General features: G+C 42.0%; 1 protein-coding gene across 1 annotated transcript in view; it reads right to left on the bottom strand.

Moving 5' to 3' along the window:
• Nucleotides 1–7,464: 7,464 nt before the first annotated feature.
• PDGFRA (platelet derived growth factor receptor alpha) overlaps nt 7,465–25,058 on the bottom strand; it is a 32,834-nt gene continuing 15,240 nt past the window's right edge. The window contains exons 9-23 of the mRNA XM_084286461.1: nt 24,446–24,572; nt 23,508–23,701; nt 22,947–23,041; nt 22,707–22,839; nt 18,420–18,524; nt 17,847–17,957; nt 17,431–17,584; nt 15,890–16,056; nt 14,646–14,761; nt 13,970–14,092; nt 13,260–13,371; nt 11,205–11,304; nt 10,981–11,086; nt 10,038–10,273; nt 7,465–9,003 (exon numbers count right to left, since the gene is read on the bottom strand). Of these exons, the coding sequence (XP_084142587.1) occupies nt 8,856–9,003; nt 10,038–10,273; nt 10,981–11,086; nt 11,205–11,304; nt 13,260–13,371; nt 13,970–14,092; nt 14,646–14,761; nt 15,890–16,056; nt 17,431–17,584; nt 17,847–17,957; nt 18,420–18,524; nt 22,707–22,839; nt 22,947–23,041; nt 23,508–23,701; nt 24,446–24,572 (2,027 nt within the window). The 3' untranslated portion in view covers nt 7,465–8,855. The remainder of the gene's footprint in view (nt 9,004–10,037; nt 10,274–10,980; nt 11,087–11,204; nt 11,305–13,259; nt 13,372–13,969; nt 14,093–14,645; nt 14,762–15,889; nt 16,057–17,430; nt 17,585–17,846; nt 17,958–18,419; nt 18,525–22,706; nt 22,840–22,946; nt 23,042–23,507; nt 23,702–24,445; nt 24,573–25,058) is intronic.

Genomic DNA, 25,058 nt, shown 5'->3' on the forward strand with positions numbered 1-25,058 from the left:
GTAATATTTGTTTTCCAATTGCTGTTGTTAAAATGTTTTATGTAAAGCATTTTTTCACTAAATTAAACTTCTTCTTCCATCTTTTCACACTGTTTTTCCAGATTCATTTAAAACAAACAAAATTTCTGAACATTTCAAAAACTTTTTGGTAGGTATTTTAATGGGGAAAAAAAGGCAAAAAGATGCAGAGTGTATATTTCAATGTACAAGATGCCCAATATCTGGAGTGCTTGATCATTCAAAGACAGGAGAAGATACAGTTCTGTACATGTTTTCAGAAATATAAACAACTTAATCTCATGTCACCACATCAGTTTCAACAAGGTAAGAATATAACAACTCCATAATTTGTCAGGATTTTAGCTCCTGCTTTGCTTCTTGACATAAAACTCAAGCTAAATGGAAGAATGGGTAGGTTTGGGTGTTGATAGGAAGATCACTTTTCAGCTGCTCAAGTTCAGCCCAGGTGGCCAAGAGAAACAATGACAGTAATGGAACCACCATCACTATTACACCTGACAGCTGCTTGGCTTATGTGAAATGAGGCAGTGGACTAATTTGAAATTTTTAGGTTAACTGTCACTCCGGTATCCAGGCAGTATCCGTACCATACCATACCATACCATACCATACCATACCATACCATACCATACCATACCATACCATACCATACCATACCATACCATACCATACCATACCATACCATACCATCCCCTAAAAGAGAGGGGTCAATGCACAGATACCAGTGAGGGTGTCTTTAGTGATGGTGAACACACCTCACACTCAGAAACATCAAGACAGAACCAAAAAACCCTCTGAGCTCCAGAGGAGCCTCTTTCTGAGCAGGCCTGGGACAAAGTGGCTGCTTTTACAGTTTTCTGGAGTTCTGGTGATTTCCTCAAGGCCCAACGCTCAGTTGTCCCTGGGTTCCTCTAGGTGGTCCAGAAACATCACATTTTGGCCAGATCCTTCCGCTGTGCTCCCATGTGAATGAGAACAGAGCTGTTTTGTCCTAGGTCATAGTGACAGGGTCTGGTTCTTGCTGGGACATAGAATGTGTCATAGGATGACATTTATCCCATGACAGTGCTTATTCCCACGGTCTATTTCCCCTCCCACCACATTCACCCATTCGGGGGTTTATCTTCCATCCCTTGCCCACCCCCAGGTCCAAACTGCTCCCCCTCGCCTCCCCAAAGAGACATCAACATTTTTTGGGGAAGCTGTCAGGATAACGTATCCTGATCAATATTCCCTGTGGCTGAGCCTCTAGCAGCTGTGCCTGTGACAGGTTCCTGTAGCGGCGCAGTCTCGGTCTCAGCGCAAGGTGTCGAAACAGGCGAACAGCTCAGCACAGGAGGTGGGAAGGGGGCCTCTTCTGGAGGGAGGGGGGAAGAGTGGATTACAACAGGGGAAAAAAAAAAGGCAAGCTTTCTGTCTACGTTTTCCATAGCAAGCATGGCATTTTCAGGAGAAAATCTGAATACCAAAATACTCGAGCCAAAATATAAAGTTTTTGAATTTTGGCAGCTCAGGACAGGTTTGGACTGCTCAGTTTTTGACAGTAAAGCAACATATATTCGCACCATTTTTTTTCTTCTTCTTTTACAGAATGCTGACATTTCCAAACCCATTTTCTCTCGAAACGCATCTTCACTGAACATTTTCAACAACGCTCCTCATGGTATTTAGTTCTGAGGGTTTCTCACTCCTGGGAGTGACTTCGAGCAGTGTTTGGCCTCCTGTGGACCCTGCCTCTGCCAAACAGCAGAAAAAGCAGAATAAGCCATGGCCCAGCATCTTCTCGGCAGCAGAGCCAAGGCTTAAGCCAGACACCTTGCAGCTCTCCCATCCAGCCTGTGGGGTGACAACAGCCCCCGTGCTTGCAGCCAAAGGCAGAGGTGCAAACCTCTCTGCTGCTACAAACCTATGTTGTAGCTGGGATTGGTGTAACAAGTGCCCTCTGTCCAGTCCTGCTGTTCAATATGTAAAGGACAAAGGCAGGCAGCTGTCACCAAAGCCCTGTGCATACATAGACCAGACACAGAGCTCTGCCCTGTGCCTCCTGCGTGGGCTCACCAGCAGCATCCCTCCTGCTCTGCTCAGAGAAGCACAGCTCAGAAAAGCCTGAGAAGCTCCTGGGAAAGAGAGAGAAAACCTTCATGTTTAACTGATTTCACCTATGACAAAAACACCACACCATTTTTATTTTTGGCTACAGGCACCCTTCTTTTTTCAGGCCAGCCTGCCTCCTTTAACTTCCAGCCAGAGGAGCTCCTGTTGCATACACAGAGCATCAGAGTACACACATAGCCAAAACAGCCAAAGACAGAAATGAGGAACTAAACTGAAAGTGATGGAAATGTGTTGACGAAATCCCACTCCCTGGCTCACCCAGCCGATCAGGCTTGGGATGGTGGCTAACGGCTTCCTGAGCTCCTCTGAGCAAACAGCGCAGAAATGTAAGTCGTGGTTTGGTGCATGCCCAGCGTGCTGAACTAATAACATTTGTCTCACATGTAAGCAGCTGCAAAACCTGATATTTACACAAGGATTCACAGAGATGAGAAAAGACTGTTTTTTTTGCCTTTTTTTTTTTTTTTTTAGATTCTTTTTTTAGTCTCTGGTTCAGATGGGAATTAATTTGGGAAAACCCTCTGGTCTGTGTCATACAGCATGCCAGGTTAAATGACGACAGCAGACTTTTTTTATCATTGAAGATTGGCTTTAAATCATTGCCATCATTCCCACATCAATACAGCAGTGTTTTTACCTACCAAAGCACCCAGCATTTTGCATGCCAAATAGATTGTGAGCAAAACAAAATTCTACCTTTTAAAGCAACCAGCCAAAGACCTCACAAAAGGCACTTTGTATAAATACAAACACACATAAATGTGAAAAGAAAATGCTGTGAAGGTCTGGGAATGTCTTTTGTTAGCCCAATTAGCAGAGCTGGAAAATACGTTCCAGCTTTAGATGGTCAGGCCCTACCTCAGGTCCTGACACAAGTTACTTCTCTCTTTTTTTTTTTTTTTTCCAGCTCTATCAGCTGGTCTAATAAATCACATCCCTCTTTTTACAAACCTTGTGTCACTTCCATGGAGAAATGATAGAGCAGGTGAAGCTCCTGCTGGCAGACCGCAGCAGTGCTAATGGCAGGGTGGAGATTGAAATGTGTGATACATGAGATTGCTGCAGGATTTAAAATTGTTTGCAAACTCAAAACACTTGAACATGGATGCCTGCTGAGGGGTTAGACCCTGGGGGTTCTGGCTCTGTGCATTAGACTGGTTCCACCAGTTTGTTTTAATTTCATTTAATTTAATTATTATTTTTTGAAGTAAAAATCAGAGTGCCCAACAAAGCCATCAGGGCAACAGGATAGCATGGCAGTTGACAAAGAAGTTTCCAGCTTTGCAGAGAACTGTGGTTATATGTTCTAACACAAAGTGTATCATTTTGGCCCAAATACATCCCGTGCAATTCCTTCTCTTCCATAATGCTGTTTCAGTTTTTCCTTTGGTATGAATAGACTTGAGTACATGTATTACTCTTAGACAGGAACTTCTTCCACAGTTCTTACCCTACAGAAAAATACGGCTATCATACCCGGGTTAAAAGTCCTTCAAAACAAAACATTTGGAGCTGAGGGACAACAAATGTGTTCCTTTACCTCCTATTTCTCTAAAGGCTCCAGCTGCTCTGCCTCTCCAGTGGCAGCACATCTGTGCTGCTGTTGAAACCAACCAAAAGGGGAAAAAAAGATGAGGAAAAGAGGAACTATTTAACAGATTTTTGTCTGATGCTTCCATCTTGTGGCCAACTCAGAAAAGAAAACTTTTGCTCATTATTTCAGTAAAGGTAAAGCTAATGCAAGGAAACATCAGAACTTTTAAAGGTGTCTCCTCCAGTTATGTGGATGGGGATGAACTTAAATTAAGTTCTCCATTTGGAGGGCACCAACAATAAATACTGTCAGAGGAAGGGACTGGGTGCCTCCTTTACCACCCACTGTGTTTTGGACTAATGAAGGCTGGCCGTGCCAAAGGATGAGGGACAGAGGGCTGATGAGCCCATGGGTGCTAAGCCTTTGCCTTGCTGTGGTCATCAGTGCCAGGACTCCTGTCATGTATGGGTTTTTTTTCACCTCATGTCTTTATGGGATAGCCCAATTCCGCAATATGGCTTTCCTTCTTCATCATGTATGAGCATATGAAAGGCTAACCTTTCATTTTCTCTGATCTCTCCCAGGGGTAACCCCAACACACAGCTCCCACACCACCAGGTGATGGGATGTGTCCACCTCACTGAGACAGCTGCGAGCTCATCCTGCCTCAGTTGCCACCAGGAGCTTTCCAGGATGGCTGGGTGACCGCTGTTCCTCAAGGAACTGCTGTTCGCTTTTAGCACAGCAAGCCAGAAGGTTAGCCAAATGCCTTTTCACCTGCATACACTGAAGTCTCCCACCTAGGGTCCGTGTAAAAGGCTTCTCCCTACCTTTCCCATCCCATTCTGGCCAGGAACCCACTCTTCTTCTGTCTCCAGGAGCCCACCCAGCTCCCGTCTCCTTGGCAAACATCTCTTCCGCAGGCCAGCAAGCTCCCTTGGTGGATTTTCAGCCAAATACACGCAGAGATCTTGAGAGAGGGAGTGGGAACATTAGCATAACTGCTGGAGAAACCTTGGCTGTGGTCTCCAGTGCAGCAAGAGTCTGGGCTTTTGTGCAGGATGGGTCTACTTCAGCAGGAGTGCTCCCAGCGTGAACACAAGAATGCAGTCATACTTGACACAGTGGTGAGTGTGTTCCTGCTCTGCAATGGGAAAGAAGGGGGCAGAAAGGGATTTGTGCATCACCCCCTTAATGGGGCATCAGGATTAATAAGTGTGTCACTCCCCATGCCTCACACAGATGCTGGCGTTGCAGACCAGCAAGCACACAGCTGAGAAGGACAGAAGATGTAAGGTCACAGCACTGCCATGACTCTCTCCCCATCCCCTGATGTGGTGACAACTGTTGTGTGTCCACACAGTGCTGTGGGATAAAGAATCCTCTTTGGCAAGAGTGCAAAAAAGAAGTAATCTGCTGAGCCTAAGGCAAGGGCTCAGGCTGCTGCACCCTGCTTGATGTGAGGAGGAGCTTTGCTTTGTGAGGAACTGGTGAAGGAGGAGATATTAGATGGAGGGTTCACCTCAAAGAGTGTTTGAACAAAAGTGACTGCTCCCTGGACAGGAGGCTGCTAATGTGCCCCTTCTCAGGGCTTCCCCACTGCAAGCCTTTCCCAGCTCCTGCTGGCAAACAGGGACAGTTTCCAGAGCAGGGAGCTCATCAGATGAGTTTAATTCTGTTTTCAAGCTGATATCATGTGATTCTTCCCAAATTCTCATTCAGTTATATTAATTCCTGTGGTAGCTCACCATCACAGAGCAAAATTTGTTTGGATTCGTAAGGAAGATTTGCTCAGGTTTAAAAAAATATGTACATCCATGGCTAGAGGAAGAGAAACCATGGCCATGTAAAAACAGGATCATCTAATCCTCTACATTCATCAAGAGCTTCAGACAAAAGAAAAAACAAACAAACAAAAAAAGAAAGACTGACTCCTTATAACCACCTTTCAATAAGTGAATATAGACCCCTCACATATCCTTAAATTATATATCATTTATTGAAATATAGAGATCTTAATTTACAGGATTTTTTTTTTCAAAGACAAAATATCAACAGGGGCATTTTGTAATACATTTTGTGCCTACCATCACTCAGGCCAGTTTGCCCTTTTTCAAACATTTCACAACAGCCACCATTTTGGAAACACTTCCTTTTTTATTATTCTAAAATATAACTTTTGGACATTCAAAGTGCAACAGTTAACGTGCCTGTGGAATATATCACAGTAAAAAAAAATATAAACAAAGGCAGTGATATAGCTGTCATAAATGTTTTGGCAGTATTCTAAAAGTCTATATAAAAATACTTATATACATATTGATGTATAACATCACCATATCTCACGTCCTTCATCATGAAATAGGACCTTTTTGTACAAGTTGAAGACCACACTGTAAGGAATTGGTTGGCCATTCCAAATCAAAAGCTGTGTTTCATAGGCTAACGCTGATTGTCATTATACAATTACCCTAGAAAAAGGTTTGGGAATATCTCTTCCAGTGGCTTCTCAAAAATTAAGCCATAAAAGAAAAAGTCGGTAGTACTGAAAATGTTGTAAAACTAAAGGAATCATCCTTCACCTCTCATTCTAGTTTCCAGGCCAGCTTATCTGATTCCACTCTGAAGTGAGCTGGGTTTGGCTAGACCTCTGCCACAGATGAAATTAATGTACACAATATTCATGAGAGAATGGAAAATTGTCATTCCCAGGCATTGGAAAGTGAGCTGGCTCTGGTTCGCATCCACCATTTGGGTCTAGCCCCAAGATGTGTTGTGTGGTACGGAATGAAACCAGTGAGGGGAAGGGGAGACTACTTGAAAATGTCCTTTGTATTCCAGTAACTGGTAAATAAAACGTGCTGGGCCTGATTTTCAAACCCTGAAGATCACTAGGCCATGTGCAAAAATGCAGGTGAAATTGCTTGCCTAATTTGAGCGTGTAGTTGTAACGATTACACATGCAAATTAAGGCACTTGTGTGGTCTCAAGTGGCCATTCAGATATCTGGGATATCCAATAGACAATTTGTGTTTCCTCAATTCATAGTTCATAGCTGGAGGGGGGCTTTACATCACCTTGTGTGTCCTGGCTATATTAAGAGTCTTTATATTTCACAGTTGTCCCCATACAGAGCTCAGTGGCGTGTTTGGCTAAAGCACAGCTCCCAGAAAGATGCTCGGTCTTGATCTGTTGACTGCAGGAAATGGAAGATGCAACATTGCTCTTGGTTCACTCTGATTGTCAGCCATCACCACAGCTGGAAATGCAGGTGCCTTGCTTCAGGTTGTGTTTCCACATTTGCAGAGCATTTGTATGTGGCCTCAGCCAGGTGACATTTTGAAACCCAGATCCAGAATTATTTTCCTGTAACACTGACAATATTAAATTTGCTTTCATTTGATCCACAACCATTCACTAGTGAAGCCAAGGGGAGTTGTGTAGCTTTCCTTAGAGCCATTTCAAGTTAAACTTTAGTTGTTCAGATCCAGGTAGCATGTGCTGTAGTTACTGCTGGTCCATCTTCATACTTCCTAGGAAAAATACTGCAACACAGGGATGAACTTACACCACGTTTGCATTGATTGTGTAATGCCAGATGCTGAGCGCTCCTGCGAGGTGCTCATCACACTGAATTAGGGTTAAGTTTGAAAGCTGAGCACCAGAAAGTATGGGGCCCTTTGCAGTGATGTACCTTTTTTCACATGTAAGTCTTCCAAAACATCATATATCAATAACACATTGTATAGTGATAGCAGTAATCATAATACTTTGTTCTTATAATTGGTGTCAAAAATAACTATTGGAGGCTGAGATCAGGTTCATTTTCATGCACCTTCTTCCAAAAAGCACACTTGGAAGCAATTACCATTTGTAATTAGTCTGCAAAGATAATAAGTCAGAGATTTCTGCTCTTGTTTAAACCTGAAAACTAAGACAAGGATACTTGTTGCAGAATTATTTCTGCTTATTTAATCTGAAGCTCGAGGCTGGGAGAGATGTCTTTGTTCCTTGAGCAGTTCAAATATCAAATTGATTCTTCACAGCTAAACCCAGGGTAAGATTTCTTTTGAGTACAAATGAAATACTAAACAATGGGATGTTGCTGGTGGTTTACGATAATTTCCATCCTAGAAATCTGACATAAATTTAAATTTTAAAAAAATTTAACTTCACTTAATTGCAGGACAATAACTGCTTCTAGTACATCTGATTAGAAAAGCTACTCTGTCCGTGATAAAAAACTAAATCTTAGTGTATTATAAGATCCAAATTTTTCTCCGTATTAAAGTAGTTTTAGCTAATCAGAGCAATTACCATACTCTGCACAGCCAGATAAAAGGATTATTTCTTAAAATTTTTCAGGTCAGATTTTTTTTATCGCACTTCATATAATTTCTTGAGACTGTGCTTTTACTGAAGGACAATGAATTATAAAATATACACTTAGTGTTACTGAAAACAGTAGTAGTATTATCATGAAAACAGCTATCTTCTATAGTTAATAAAGACTTGCTAGGTTTCTAACACCTATTATAGACTGTTTTTTATTAATTATTATTATTATTATTATTTCCCTTGCATTAATGGTTAAAAGTAACATGTTTTTTTAGTACCGGTCAGTTTTTTTTGTGGTTTCAGACCCTTTTGGTCCAAAAGTGGTTTTTGCATGTTCTTCAATTCACATGATAGTTCAACAGCAGCTGACATTGAGATTGAGGGAGGAAGTACACAAAATTCATGAGCAATCTCTTCTAAAATCCATGGAGTGTGTTCAATGTGCACCTCAGAAGATCCTTGAGTAGACAGTTATTTACATAATTACAATGGTGAAGTATTGCTGCAGTGGAAATTCTATACATCAAAGTCATAGGAATGCCCTTGAAACACGAAACTGGTCTGTTTGTGGCCTTTTCTTTCTCCCTCCTATCAGTTTGAATGGCAAACAACACTGAGATGCTAATGAAGTACTGCAAGAAGCAACACTAAAAAAATCCATCTTCGACACGTCTCTCTCATTCACACTCAGGTTGATTCCCGTGCCCATCACTGGGATTTCTCTGTACAAATCCATCTTCTCTTCACATCCTTGACATTGCAATAAAGTGGTTTTCTCTGTGGAGCAGAAGTCTGTAGACAGCACGGCAAGCTTCCCCATGTGCAGAGCTAGAAGGTGTCCGTGGGGTTACAGGAAGCTGTCCTCTACCAGGTCTGAGGAGTCAATCCCGATGTCATCCATCATGTCAATGTCCTCAATGGTTTCATCCTCTCTCTTGATAAAAGTAGAGCTACTGGAACCAGTTTCAATGGCACTTTCTTCAGATGTCTGGGAACTGGAAGAGACAAACATCTCAGAGTTAAAACGTGCAACAAATGTGGCCAGGTAAGTGCCCCAATTTCTAGCAGAATTGAACACTACCTCCCCATGTGCTTTCTTATGCATGACACAATCTTAGGTGGTTCTGACCACCTGTTTCCTAGGTTGTGACACACCTTATATCTCAAGAGTAATGAACCACCTTGGCATTCAATGGAGGAGGTTGTTAGTATGCTCCTCCAAGCACTTTCTCTCTCGTTATGAAAATATCATTATGATGGTGCTGGGACAGTTAGGTAAATCTAGAGAGGTTGAGTGAGAATGAGATAATAAGAATAATAAATAGATTAATACAGAGTATAAACAATGGACTTAATAAATCTTAATCTCATTGGCACTTATTAGAGACTTCATTTGCCCTGTTACTGAAAACAGTGCAAAAATGTCTAAAAAATAAGTTTCTAGGTTGCTAATTCTGTATGCAATGCTGCTGAAAAGGCAGTGGTGCATTAAGTTACTGCCATTCACAGTAGGGGTTAGACAATGCTGTGCTTTAGTGGAGTCATTCGTATACATGGGTTAGGAAGCAGTAAAAGGTCCTGGACAGACTGCTGTCAATGAAAAAATATTGTAAAAAAAAAAAAAAAAAGACAAAAAAATCTGAATTTTGGAGTTGGTCTCACAGAGAACTAACCAGTCCCTTGAGACCTGAAAGGCAGCTCCAAAACATTGAGTTGTAAGGACAAAAATGTGCCCACAGAGCACTCAGACAGCTGCTGTGACTTGGCCAAGCTAACAAGAGAGTCCCAGTGACACACAGGAGCACCCCGTGTCCCTGGCAATCACAAAAGCGTCAAAATAAGGTATTTCCCATTGAAGATATTGTGGCTAGTCATATTGCCATAGTTACAAGGGACCTTCCTAGTCAGTAACTCCAACAGAGCCAATGAAACTATTTATGGAACAGGTTGCTAAAAAGCATTAATGCACATCACCAAAGAGGACCCAGAATGGTGACAATGGGCCACCTGATCTGAAAATCACACCCACCTGTGCCGGTTCCTCTTGCCAAGCTCATCTTCAGAAACAGGGTCAATATCAGGCAGGGGGATGATGTACCCGCTGTCAGCACTCAGCCTCTGCTCATCAAATCCACTCTCCCTGTCCTTTAACTTGTCTTCGTTCTTGTAGGTGACACCGATGTAAGCATTGTCACAGTCCCCTCTCATGCGTGTGACAGCTGGGTGATCACTTTTCAGGAAGTCCAGGTGAATCTTCTCATAGCTCTGAAAATATTCATTTCAAACCCCTCATTAGATGTTATTCACTAAGACTGCTTTTCTTCAGCTGGGTAACAGTGATTCATTAACCCATTCATTAATTCATTATTTGCACTTTGAGCCTGCAACACCATATGGAGAAGCCCAGCCTCTTTAAGTGACTGGAATTTTGAAGTGACAATTTGGCTTTAGAAGATGCCGGAGTGAGTGTGGCAGAACAAAGCAGTCAAGTAGGTGTGACAGAGGGGTAGGGAGAGAGGGAACGTTTGGGAAATGAAATTAGGAAATGAAGCACTAAATGATGGAGGAGGAAAAGCTTTTACAGAGGTGTTAGGAGATTGAGAGGAAAACTTGGTGGTGAACGGAGGCAGGGTCCAAAGAGGGAGAGAGTAAGATTGTACATATGGGCCAAGTAATTCCTTTTCTGGAATACTTTCACTGCCTGGAAAATCCCGTGAAAATACGTGAAAAAAATCCTCCACTAAAAACCTTGAGTCAGTAGGATTTCATTGGAAATAGAGAGTTCTGCTTCCCACCTAAAACTGTAGAATTGCTTCTTTTGGTAACCTCAGCTTCACGTCCCCAGGACATGCAATGCCCCTGCCTGATTCATGTAATTCGTGCAGGTTAGGATGTGTCAGTCCAGTGGTTCTGATGGCTGAACAACAGTCACAACTCCCTCTAAAAATGTATGCAGAAAAAAAAAAACAAACCTTTTTGTACTCTCCAGGCAACAAGCTCTCCACGATTTCACTCAAGTGGTAAAAAGAGGGTCTTTTCTCTGGTTCACTGTTCCAACATTTCACCATGATCTCATACCTGCAGATAAGATGGAAAACAATTTAATTAACTGGGAGGGAAAATGAGTTATCAAGTGAAAACTGAAACCAAAACTGTCCAGTCTGTCCAGGCATGGGAAAGCCAAACACACACTTACACTTCATTGGTAGCATGATCGGGTTTTGCCATTCGGTAGCCACTCTTTATCTTATTGTAGAAAGTAGAATCAACCATCATGCCCGGATATGGTGTGCCACCTGCAGATAAAACAGAAGAAACAATACTATTCTACATTGTGCTAATACTTGCAACCTTGCAATAAATCGCAGCTTATGATATTAAAAATGTTCACAAATCCACAAATACCAATTAGCGGGTGTTTGCTGAACTATATAAAGATGCTGACTTGGGGAAAACCACACAATTCATTTGTCTGGTTAATACTCCACTAGGGTGTATTTTAAATTTTAGAGAGTTCTGAGGACACACAAGAGTTTAGATGAGTGAGAGCAGCTTGGTTTTAAAGGCTTTTTAAGAACTGCTCAGAGGCCAATATATTTATTCCAGTTATTGATCATTTTATGTTTTGTGATGTGAGATCAGAACTGTTAATAAAAATTATAGTTAACAAGCCTGGAAGCTGTGTGCAGGCTTGTGTGCCTACATGTGCAAAATATTCTTTCCTCTCTGCAAGGGTGTGATTGCATAGAACTGAAGCTTTTTAATTCATTACTTGCAATGTTAAGTGGCTCTAAAGTGGAACCTGCTTATAGAACTGAAACATTGACCTTTTCTCTAAATACTGACTTGCTGCTCAGGCCAAAAAGTGTTAATGCCATGGTTTGACGTGCCATTAAAATTAATGAAAGTAAACTGAAGTAGACAAAAAAAGAATAACTGAAGTACACTGTGTTGCATCAGCTGCAATTTCTTTCTGAAATGGTCTGATGTGAAACATTGGCTGGGAAATTTTGAAGTGGGAACCACTTTAAAAAAAATACCTTTGCAGTGTTTCTAAAGTGTATTGACTGGGCATGGAGTCTGGATGACACCCAGATTGGGTCATCAGCCTGCATTTGACAGACCTAAGGTCACTGCTCTGCTCTGCTGCTGGCTTTCTGTGTGACTTTGGACAAGTCCCTTGCCTGTGACTGTGTTTTGCTTTCCAAGAAAGAACAACTTTCTTGGGTGCAGGCATGCATGCTGTAATATTTCCTCCAAAGACCTCATCCCTTTCAAAAGCAAGGTTTTTACCTCAAACTAGGCTTCAGACCCTACCTTACAAGCAGGACAATGAAGCACAGACAAATGTGTATACAGTGGCACTTCTGTGTTTCCTAGGGATGCTGGTGAATGGATAGTACAATGCCCAGAGATTACAGTAATTAATACCATAAGTAGTGGTGCAATTGCTGTGTTGTTTTGTTATTTTTTGTTGGTGGTGTTTGTTTGCTTTTTTTTGAGAAGCAGCTACATGACAGCTTATTCTAGAAAATAGCATTAAGCTTGGGGTTGCCATGGGGCAGTAGTAGATACCGTACAGGCATGATTAATTCTGCTCTGAGTAAATCTGGGCAAAGCACGCTTGCTGAAGCAGGCCAGCCACCCACCCGGGAGGCTAATTAATCAGCCTGAGTCAAGAGCCAGGCTGTTCCCAGCTGGGAACTGTACATTGTCTCTAACTGCTATATGTTGTCATAACCACTTTACACTGCCATAAACCAACTGTGTGAACAGTGCTGACCTGGAAATGAGAAATCAGTGTCCCAGAAGATTGACATTTGTTTCTGTTCAGTAATGTGGCTAAGACAGGATCTTTTGAAACATATATGAAGAGACTGCTTCAAAACAGCCACTCGGCTGGGATGCAGCCGAGTCTCCCCGACACATGGGGAAAGCTTGTTCCTCTGTGTTTTGGCCAGAAATTTCATCTTGGCCTGGAGACACCAATATTTTTCCACAAAAGCTTTCCAGTCAGTGCTTTCAGTTTTCTAGCAAAAAATGTTAAAATGTATCTTGAAAAAAAAAAATAATAGAGAAAGCACTTCTTACTTCACACCTAATTCTGGGACCTGAAACCCCATATAGAAGAATAATTAAAAGTTGATTTCATGCATATATTTCTACTGTAGAATTGGAAGTGTTTTATGTGGAACAGCTTGGACTGAAAAAACTTAATTATGGCACGAAAGAAAGTGTTCACAGTACATACCAAGAGAAAATATTTCCCACAGCAGAATGCCATAAGACCAGACATCACTTAATGTTGTGTACAGATTGTCAAAAATGCTTTCAGGTGCCATCCATTTTACTGGGAGAAAAGTCTGTAGCAAAAAGAAATAGACCCCAAAGCACACAGTTTAGTTATTAAAGAAATACTTCCCATTACAGTTGTTGTTTGATAGCCAGGATTAGTTCATTGTTTTTAAGAAAATTTGTGTTAACATGGCTGGTATTTATTTTTAATTCCATGTCACACAGAGGTGCTAGGATTAGAAGCAATTAGAGCTATTCTTTGCTCCCCAAAAGAACTGATTAAGCTGTAACTGTATTCATGTTACTAGCAAATGACTAGGCTGATTGGAGATACAGTGCATAGGGTGGCACTGATGATCTAGATTTGATATGTCATTGACTGATGTATTACTACTTTACATATCACAGTAACAGTTCCTTAATCTACCCAGTCACAAAACTTGCCAGTTAAAATTTAAGCCTGTGAAGCACTAAGTGTGGCCAAGAGCTTTCCAGCTTTCAAGCAGACTTAGGAAAATTCTGTGAATTAATGAACTGAAGAAAAATTGTTCTCAGGAGTGCTCATCGCAACAGTCAATTAGTGTAACCACCACTGCTAACCAACATTTAAGGCTGACACTTCGCATTGCCATTAAAACAGAGCTCAGGAGATTAAGAAGTACATACGCTGCCCTTGGAGACGTAGTTGGAATCATGCATGATGTCTCTAGCCAACCCAAAGTCACAGATCTTCACGATTTTTCCTTGAGCCAGAAGGACATTACGAGCTGCCAAGTCACGGTGTACGCACTGCATGGAGAGAAATTAAGTAGTTGAAGGACGAGATAATTCCAGGAGGGCCACTTCCCCTGCAGAGCCCTCTGAAAACATCCAGTTCTGTTGGCTTTCTGGGCACAGTCTTTACAAGATCTTTTAATGTACAGCCACCAGTCCTGCCCTCTAACAGGGGCATAGAGGCACGAGTCCCCAGAGACAGCAGGGGCTCGAAGTGGGGTTACTGCAGTGAGGAGGATGCCACTCTTTCCCCCTCCACCCATCATGTGCTAGTGATATGTCTGTGCTTCTAAGCATGCTGGCCTGTGGCTGGACGGACCCTCCACCCAGTCTCTACCTAGGTCCCCCACCTTCTCCAGGACTCTGACTCCACAAATGCCACAGGCTACAAAGGAGAAAGAAGATGCTGCTTTGATTTTTCTAACCATGGTGATCTCAATTTCCAGGTGAGTGAGAGAGCTGCCCAGAACCCCAGAAGAATATTATACTGTGTCATGTTTTCAGAATCTAAACTGAAACTCACAGCTGAAGACATTTTGACACTTTCTTACATGTTTTATTTACTTACATTTTTAGAAGCCAAGAATTCCATTCCCCGTGCGACCTGGTAGGTGAAGCTCAGCAAATCCAGTAGGCTGAGGCCCTCCGAACCGTCATCTGAAAGAAGGTTTTTGACTTCCGATTCTATTGAAAAAGAGAGAAAAAAATATGTTTGTGCTGTAGAGTGTGAAAGCAACATTCATTTTCCCCTACCTATCATGATTCTGAGATGATGACTTTAACAGAGTACCATGACCAAAGGCTTTTTATAATAACTAAACACTTTTAACATCTTCATCAGCCACTCACACACTGCACTGTGTTAAATATAGGGTTTGTTTTTTCTCCTGTCTGCATTTTTTCCACCACAGAATGGCAGAAAAGGGAGAAATTAAAAAGGCCCAACAAAATGTTATACAAGTTGTTTGCAATACTGAGTGTGTGGTTCAAAAATATTTATTTAGAGGTGGTACCTCTGTCAGGTTTTTGTGTATGCACGTACTTTCTTATCCATTTACTGTCGCTGAACACTGTTATGTTTTCCAGAAAGTATTCACTGGGACAAATCCAATACCAGCAAAATGGGTCAGGAATTTTATGGCAACAAATTTATTTTTTTATGAAAGATGTCAGCAAAAAAAAACAGTCAAAACTTAGTGATTCATTTATCCCTACTGTCCGAGAGCACAATATGAGTGCATTAGTCTGCCCGGTAAATCTGGGACTGGATATGCTTCAGTTCCTAAGGCCTAGGGCCAGAAGTGACTGTGCCTATTTTTAAAGCAAAGCATATTTAGTTTCTGAGAACAGGGACAGGGAATGGGATGCATTCATTATCTTCATTACATAATTCAGGAAAATATTTGGGAGTGTTCTGCATTCAGTAAGTGTCAGCTAATGTGAAATGTAAGTGGAAACAGAGCGATATAAATTACTATTATTATTGTTCATTCCTATTGCTCAAAATCTTTCAGACTACATGACTAATGAAATCATTGCCTCCAAAGACTGTCTATAGCCCTGCTGCAGAACACGTCCCCTCAGCAATTCAGCACAGAAGGAAATTTGCAGCTCTACCCTTCTGCCCCAGGAGCATGCGCTCCTGCCACCAACACTGACAGTCTTACCACCAGCTTTTAGCTTACAGCTGATACTCACATGCTTACAGAACACAGCTGAGTGCTTTACGTCCATATCATAAATGGCAAAAATAAGACACGTTTATGCAAAAGTTGTTTAACAGTGCATTCAGAAGGAACAATTCTACATTACCTGACAAAGATTTCTTCTTATACGAAGCTGGTCGATCATACACAGATCTCTGAATATCAGAATATTTAGACCCCTCCTTCCTTTCCAGCATTGGCACATACTGGGTAGTATCAGCTTGTTTCATGTCCATGTATTCTCCAGTGTTTTCAAATGATAAAATCACATAACTGAAATTTAAATAATAATAATAATAATAATAATAATAATAATAATAATAATAATAATAATAATAATAATAATAATACAGTTGTAACAGTTAGTATTGCCCAGTCTTCCCACCAGATCCTATGCATCTGACAGTTCTTATGGCATACAACTTTATTGCTGTGAAATACAAGGGTGTAAGAGCTGACTTCTTGATAGATAATACGTAGGGATCCTGTACTACAACACAGCCATGTATTGCCACACATGCATTACCATATATTACTTATCACGTTACCATGGATTACAGTAGTGAAACAAAAGTGCCTCAAACTTATCCTTTTGTCAACAGTCAGGTATGCAAACATATATTGTCTAACTTCCAAAAATCCCACTGAATTCATCTATTACTGCCTCAGCTGTTTAGTTCAAGAATTTCCAAAGGATAGATGTAGTTAATTCACTCAGTTTGCATCAAATCCAATCCAGCTGAGCAACCCCATGCTCAGATTAATGTTTCTGGCTACATTTGGCTACCAAGTCAGTTGGTCTATTTGCCTGCATGATTTTTTGAGGGAATCTTCTACACCTTCTAAATCTTCTACACCTTCTAAATCCTGGCTAATGTTATGACATTGCTTGATTGTTGAAAGTACAATGACAAGCTTCCTCCACCGTCGTCTGGAAAAATCTATTGGAAATTATTGAGACTAGTTGGGCCTTTGGTAGGTAAAGGATAATACCTGGAGAGCAAACTCTGCCAGGTTGTTTGAAGGGAAGGAGTTTTAGACAGTGGAAATTCCACAAACAAGGAAACAAACCAAGTAGTGGTGCTTTACTTCAAAAACTTGGATGTGTAGAGGCAAAAGAACATCTATAGAGAAAGAAGGAACACTGGACCATGCTTTCTTAATGGAGACGTTCTTTGGGACCTCAGGATCAGGTAGGGAAGAGAGAATGGGTCTTGAGGAGACAGGAGACTGACTGCGATACTCCAGAGACAATGCTGTAACAAGGCAGGTATGAGACTGCTGGGGACTTGTAAGGATGTTAGCTGTTTCTCTAGATCCATATATCTCTCACACTACCTTGGGCACAGCAGAACTTGTTTAAAAGGTTTGCAAAATCTGTACGTTGTGCTCTCCCTTGAGTACATGGAAGGCTCTAAGTTGCTGGTGTCTGTGGAGAACCCACAGCAAATATGAATCTCTGATGCATGTCAGGGAAGCCAAAGAAAAGGTGCTGAAACCTTCCCAGATCTATGAAAACTGATAAATGAAAATCCATTGAGAAGAATTAAGGAGAACACTGAGTCATGAAATGAGAGGAAAGGAATAAGGGTTAGTAATCACATTCCCTTATGTTGCAGGTCATACATTTTTCCCCCTTTTTCCTACCTTCTTGTGCTTTCATCAGCTGGATTCATCCCAAAGATATCCAAATCTTTCTTGGGCTTCTCTGGGTGGCGGCTCAGGAAGTTGTCCCTGTTCTTGTGCAGATAGTTCACCAAATCACCATAAAAGCAGTATTCAGTGATGATATAAATAGGACCTGATGAAATAAGGCAAATTAATGCATTTGGGGTCTTTCAAAAATGAAAGATTTCAAAGACAGCAGAAAATCCATTTTAACATAAAAAGTACTGGGAGTTAAGGCATTTCAATTTACTAAGTTATGATGTAACTTCTGCCAAATAACAAGTAGGTTTATGAAAATTTTCATTTATTTATATTTTATGTTAAAGTCCTTTACTTGACATCGGTGCATTTTTTTTACAGAGCAGAAAAACCTCTGCTCTGTCAGCCAAACTCACCTGATTTTGTACAAGCTCCAAGCAGGTTCACAATATTCAGGTGGGGCCCGAGATGTGTCATTATCTTCAGTTCAGACATGAGCGCCTGTTTTTCACTGGATCTAGCTGTAGCTGTTGAAAGAGCACACCAACCCCTTAGCGAGAACAGTCACCTTCTTCACAATAACAACCCATCTTTCTTTGCTTGCCTTAGTAGGGCATTTCTCCCATGGTGTCTTGAAGAAGACTGTGTACTTTGCTTGACAAGGAGATCCCTTAAGACTTGGAGAAGAGTCATAAATCACTAATAAAGGATTCATTTGATCCATCTCAAGAGCTGACCCAGTCTGTTTGCCCTTTTCCAGGGGTACAGTGGATTGCCTGGCTGGCACAGAGGCACTTTACAAGCTGCTCTTTTCAACACAAGAAAGCTCCTCCTGGTTCCTGGGCAAGTTATCGAAACCATCTCTACCCACACTGTAGGTAGGTTTGCAGCTTCAGATGTGGAGGAACTATTTATATACAAGCAGCGTTTAAATAACCCCATAGGAACATGCACTGCCTAGCATGGGAAATGAAACAGTGATAACTTACGTTTCAGCATTTTCACAGCTACTTTCATCACCGGTTGAGAACGGCTCAATCCATATGCAGTCCCTTCAACCACTTTTCCAAATGCACCAGAACCAAGGATTCGACCTGAACACAAGGGAAACGATTATTTATTCCAGAGCAAAACAGCAATTAGCCTCTTTTCCTGCTGCCGTTCCACTTTGGGCTGTGATTCTTATGTGGAATGAGCACACTCACTTAGCCAGACCACTGGCATTATTATTATCAGCCTTGTTAAGCAGAAAAGGCAAAAGTATTTTTAAAGAAATGTTGTAATTAAGAACAATTCCTAAATGAAAGCAAGCAAGCAAACATCAGGACCACATCTGTACATGGGCGCTTGTAGGAAAGGAACTCTGAGGAATTTCATTTCATTCAAACTTGTCTCCTAACCTGCCCTGCCACCCTCACTTTACCCTTTCTAAACATTGAACTTCCAATGTCTAAGCTGACTTCCTTGCCTCAGTCAGTATCTGACTACAATACAATTGTGCTTTTTACTTCAAACCTGAACTGGACTCTCTAGCTGTAGTTTCAGGCTGCTATATCAGTGCTGAATACATCTAGCAGCAAGACAGGCTGAAGAGAATCAGCAGCACATTTAGGAATAGACATGCAGGGCCATCAGTGATCTGAAAGAAACTGAAATACATGTTGATCACATATGAGGGGAAACTCCTCTGAAGTTTAATGTACAAGTGTGCTTCACATGTTTGAATAAATTTTATTGCAAATTTCCAAATGCTATAATGAAACAGCTAATGTTTATACACACTTTACTCTTCCCGCAAATCATTTTAGACCAAAATTTTGGATTATCATATCCTGTCTTCTGTTATGGATATAGTGTGCAGAAGAATTGTGTACAGATTGAGCAAGATTTTAGAGAAATATAAACTGCACAAACATGATCCAAAATACTATATTTCATAGCTTCCATATTGGACAGCAAGCTCATTAAGGAAACGTTTATTCAGTGAACAAACCCGTATATGAACTCCAGATGACAGGACATTTTAATATTCCCAGTGAGCTTGCTGTTTCATCTCATGTTATTTTTTAACTTCCAACACTGGCAGACTAAGTAGTGGCTTTTACTATGGAGATATATGGCATCTTGTCTTTGACGTTCACTTGCAGTTTGAACTTGCCGCCTTTTACACTTCTGAAGGTGTTATCTGGCATGCAATACCATATGTTTCTGTTATCCTGTGGCTACAGCCCACACTTTTATTGTATACACACTTTTAGAAGAAAGTTTTCGGCCAAAAATAAAATTAAATACCAACATCATTAACAAGCAGGAGAAATGGTTAAAGCATGAGTTACCACTGAAGAACTTCTCCAAGATCATGACAGTGTAGTTTGTCATGCACACAAAAACTATCCAATTTCTTTTCAAAATTCCTGTGCTCCAAAGGTTATTTTTCCCAGTCAGGATGTGAGAAAGCTTCCCACTAAATTTCAAACTAATTCAAACAACCTGAGTCTGAAATTTGGCCCCTGAAATTTTTCAGCCCAAAGGTCTGGGAGCCACATGGCAGGATGCAGCCCTTCAGAAAGTGATGGCACTCACTGATGCTCCTTGATCTTCTTGTCTTCACAAGCCAATTCCTCCCCAGACCATATTGTCGACTGAGCACGAGACACACATCTCCCTCCCCTGCACCTCGGCTGAGCCTGAGCGCATGTGGAGTCAGTGAGAGCGCTTCTGGAGCGGCAGGGAGCTATTGCTGTTATTTCCCCTTTTCACCCCTTTCCATATACGTCCCATGTGTCTTACACTTGGAACTTGGAGCCAGGTGGGATCTGACTGCTTACAAGTTGGCAGCATCTGTAATGCAACCAGCTCCGTCACTTTCTGGATGCCAAGGCCTGCACTGGAGCCCAAAATTATATCGTGGATTTATTTTCTTAGTATAAAGGCATGACAGGGATCTGCCCACTGGAGGAACAGGAATACTTCCCTGCAACAGAGGAATTGTGCAGACAGCAGCAGCTCAAGGCTCCACAGACTGGTGGAGGAACAGTACTTGGGGGTGAGAGCTAACTTCAGTTCAACCTCTGCACCCACTCACAGAGCTCATCTGCTGAGACCAGTGGAGAGGTGCCACGTTCTGCTCTAGGGGACACAACTACAAAGGTGACGTCCCAGACACAGCCCTGGGCTCCCCTTTGGCTGAAATTGGACTGGAAGGATCATCTCACCCCAAATTGAACCATTACTTTCTTGGCATATACAAAAAGCCAAAGAACAAGCTTTATAATCTATATCCAGCTTCTAGACTCATAAGAAACTAGGTACCACATCCCTAAGTGCTGAAAAACTTGAGCCTTAACTTGTTTTTTGAAAGCTGCAAGTGGGGATGGGTCTGATTCTACATGTCAGACCAGCATTCCATTTATTAACTCCCCAGCGTCAAATGGGTGGGCTTTGGGGAAGCAATGGGAGCAACTCTGCATCCTCTACAGCCATCCCGAAATCCTGAGATCCAGCAGCACTCAAAGCGCTCTCTTTTAAGGGCCCTGCCCTCTACCATCTCAGGATGTCCTGCAAGGACAGCTTCTCAGCAGTGCCAAGAGAAAACTGGCGTACAAGCAGCTCACTGTGTTATCCAATTTCTCATTCTGTTGCTCATCCCCTAGTCTTGTGCTGGCTGCTGGCTGCTTTAAACAGAGAACTACCCATACTGTGGAGAGGGGATCACAAAGGGAAATGTGCAGTGTAACCCAAATTTATCAATTGAAACTCCAGCCAGCAAACGTTCAGAGTTGGCATTTAACATAGTTCTGCACTCCAGGCATTACTAGCTCAGGAAAAAAAAGAAAAAAAAAAGAGAGAGAGAGAGAGAGAAAAAAAATGAATGCCAGCTGGCTTACTCAGCTAGGGCGGGAAGTGCTCATCTGAATGAGCCAAAAAGTTTTTGCATCCTCTTTCAGAGCCTCCCTGAGCTAAAGGTGCAATTCCTTTGCTGCCATCTCCCACTTCAATAAGAGAAAACACACAGACCAGAATTATCAGGCCCAGGAACAAAACGGTCCATGTCAGCCGGAGAGAAAGCATTTAATATGGCAAAACGGCCAGCAGGGAAACGTTAACTGTGTCAAGAAGAATGCTTTGCGCAATCCTGTTTGCTAAAAGGACATGTAGCACCCGTGTTTAAAGCGCTGACTGTCGTGAATGTACTTGTAAACAGGAAAGCACTGAAGTAGACTGGCGCTCATGAGTCAGAGGGAGACAAAGTCACAGTGGTGGTCTGTTAACTCAGATCTGACAAATCCTATTTGGGCATATAATTAAAGTCGGGGCTGTTATAAAATAATTCCATTAAATATCCACCCTCGCCTAGTTTTCAATTAGCAAGATGAATTTAATTAAAGGATATCATTCCTGAACCAGAAATTTTTTGTGCCTCTTCTTTCAAGAATTAGTATCAATTCTTTTCCCACAGTGGGGGTAGAAGAACTACACCGGGGAATGCATTCCTTGAACAGCATCAAACAAAACAAAACAAAACAAAACAAAACACCTTTCAGTTTTCTTCTGAATTTTTGTATACAGCTTGGTGCACTGATACATCCAAGAAAGGGATGCCTTGTGCATTTAAAGCAGTACCTGGACAGAATATTAAAGTTGTTTATAATCACTACAATTTCAACTGATATAAATGACAAATTGGGCCAGCCCTGAAGAAGTAATTGCTAATTGAATTCTGTATGAATGCCAATGCAGGGAAAACACAGCAAGAAAGCAAAGGGGGAAGGAAGAAGGGCAGTAGCCACAAAAATAAGTTATGCAGTTACTCAGCAATGATATATGCACGTCGTGGATTAATAATTTGAAAAATATTTTAATAAAACTACATAACTACTTGCAGGTTTCCCTTGGCCTCTCCACATAAATATATAAATGTCTTGCAAATTAAAACTGCTGATTTGCTCCTTGTGAATGCCTTAGCAGAAGTGACTGTTGGAACTGGAATTTAATGCTGGCAGGGACCACTTAAGCCACATCGAGGTGGGCATTGCACACAGAACATGCAGAGCTGGAATGAAGGCGTGGGAGACACTAACATGAGCTGCTTGAGGCTAACACCACTGCAGGAGAAGAGGATGTGGAAGGAGAATTAAAGAGAGCAGATAAAGAAAGATTCTGGAGTTCATGGCCATGAATTACATCACAAATGCTGGTATTAGAGACCTTAAAGTTGTCCTTAATTGTCCTTTTCCCAGGAGAAGGACTGGGTTAGCCCCATAGAGGAAACTTACCAAGCACTAACCCGTCTCGAGGAAACTCCCATCTGGAGTCATAAGGCAGTTGCATTGGGTCCACATAAATGTATTCATGGCCATCGGGGCTGATAGACTCAATGACTCTCCATCTTATCTCATACCTTGGCTTCTGCAGAACATATTGAAGGCAAAACCAATCATTAGTCCTGTGCCTGACTTGAGATCAAAACCCAGCAGGGCTTAGCGTCCAAAGTGAAATATTTCTTTCTAGGTTACCTGTTTCCAGATGATGACCAGAACAATCAGTGAAATTATCACAATCACTAGCAGTACTAGGACTGCAGCAGCCACCGTCAGTTCTGATCGCAAGGCTGTGGAGTAACAAAACAGACCATATTTTCCTCCTGAGACATGAGGAACATGACACATGCACAAGACAACCATCTCCCGCACCGCCACAGTTCCCATGTCCTGCAGATGTGGCAGGAGCACTCCCTGGGGCTGGTGACTGTAAAGCCTTTCCAAGCCCAGAGCTACACTGCCTTCCTGTTTCAAGACCAAATGTGAAGATTGTCTGGAATAACATCCCATAACCAGTGGTAATAAAATGATTAAATGAATCGCGGAACCACGTAATAAGTGAAAAACAGATGCACCATAAAGACCTGTAAAATGCCTCATCCTCAGATGTCCCAGGGTGAATAAAATCTATTTTCATTTATCTTTATTTGCAGTCGTTTATGTTTTTATCTATTAAGCATTTTTCCAAACTGAACTGATGTGTGTTAGAGTTCAGACTGGCTGCTGTAATCTCTAAGAAGGACAAAGCAAACTCACTGGGAGCCACAAGTTTCAGTTCCCGAGTAACAGCACCGAGGTCATTTCTTGCCACGCATCGCACAGCCAGGGTTTCCTCTACTTTCTGGAAGGTCACCTGGCTTTCCACCATGTTCTTCTCATCCAGATGGGCTTCCATGTGTATATCGGAGATATTGTTAGTCAGAAGAGTCCATGAAGTGTCATTGCTGCATCTGCAGAGAAGAATAACAGTGGAAACGGGGGCTGGGTGTAGGTGTGGATAAAGAAGAGTGAACACAACAGGAATCACCTTTCCCTATAATCTTCTTCTGGCAACGATCATTTTAAAGACCAGAAGTACTTAAGACCACCTCAGTGAAAAGCCTGCATCTTTCCTCCATCAGAATAATTGGCCTTCTGATCCTCATTACTGCTGCAACTTTGAAGGCCTGATAATGCAGCCCAGCAGGTCCGGTGTAGATAGATCCTGGTGCTGCTAAGTATCATGCATAGTTATAGTAGTGGATGGATCTCTACTTCTTCCCGAATCCTTCATGGCTTACAAGGCTTCTTGGGGCAGGGCTGAGAGGACAACCATCCCATGAGGCAGGAGGAGACTTTACCACAAGGAGAGCAGAGCACAGTTGGGCTGTGCCCAGTGCTCCTAGCCTCCTTCCACGTGTGGTCTCCTTCTGCCTGGTGTACAACCTCCCAGGAACAGCCTGGGAGGAACAACACTTATTGAACACAAAGCTTTTATCAGAGCTAATTCAAGGCATCACGTATTCTACAGGATATGATCACCAGGAAAGATATGGACAACCTGTCAAAATATAAGCAATATGCCTCTGAAAAGATAAATCAGATTTATAGCTTACTGGGCCTTGATGAGGAAAGTGTGGTATAGTAACTAGCAATGTTAAGCTAGTCAGCGAGAAAAACAGACATATTTTAGATCACAAAGCACCCCTTCTTACTTTTTAATGTCCTTGCAAACCAGCCATTCCACATCAGGAAGTGGGGTCCCCTCTGCCAAGCACCTCACTGTCTGTCCCCCTGCAGAGCCATGGTGGTCATCCACAAGGTCTAAGATCAAGGCTGGAACTAGAAAGGAGTCATGAGTTTGTTAAAATATTAAGCAAGGTCTAGAAAACAGTTTAAAATCTCAAATAAAGCAGGACAGGTATTATTTGGCCAACAGTTTAGTGGCAGCTAGAGACTAGGACTTGGCCAGGAGTTCCTTGTTTCCTGAAGAGCAGAAGGGATCCTAGGCTAAAGCCACGAAAAGGAAGTGCAGCGGGTATGCCACGTCCTCATGTCATGCTAAATGAGCTATCGTCCCTGCTGTCAGCTGGAATAACTTAGGAGGGAGGATAAAGTTTCTTTCTGGCACAATGCCAGTGCAGAAGTCAAAGCCAGGATCAGTGTACAAGAGCTCCAAGGACTCGGCATGCACGCACTCCTCTGGACACCCTAATTCATGCTTTTCTTATCTCAATAGTCCAGGCAATCCAGTGCTCAGTTTTGACCCTGTGTGTAAGTGGATCAAATCTTTGCTGTGGGTCACCAGTTGCGGTAAGCTAGGTTTTG

The sequence above is a fragment of the Netta rufina genome (genome assembly GCF_964035555.1).
Source record: "Netta rufina genome assembly, chromosome: 4".
NCBI lineage: Eukaryota > Metazoa > Chordata > Aves > Anseriformes > Anatidae > Netta > Netta rufina.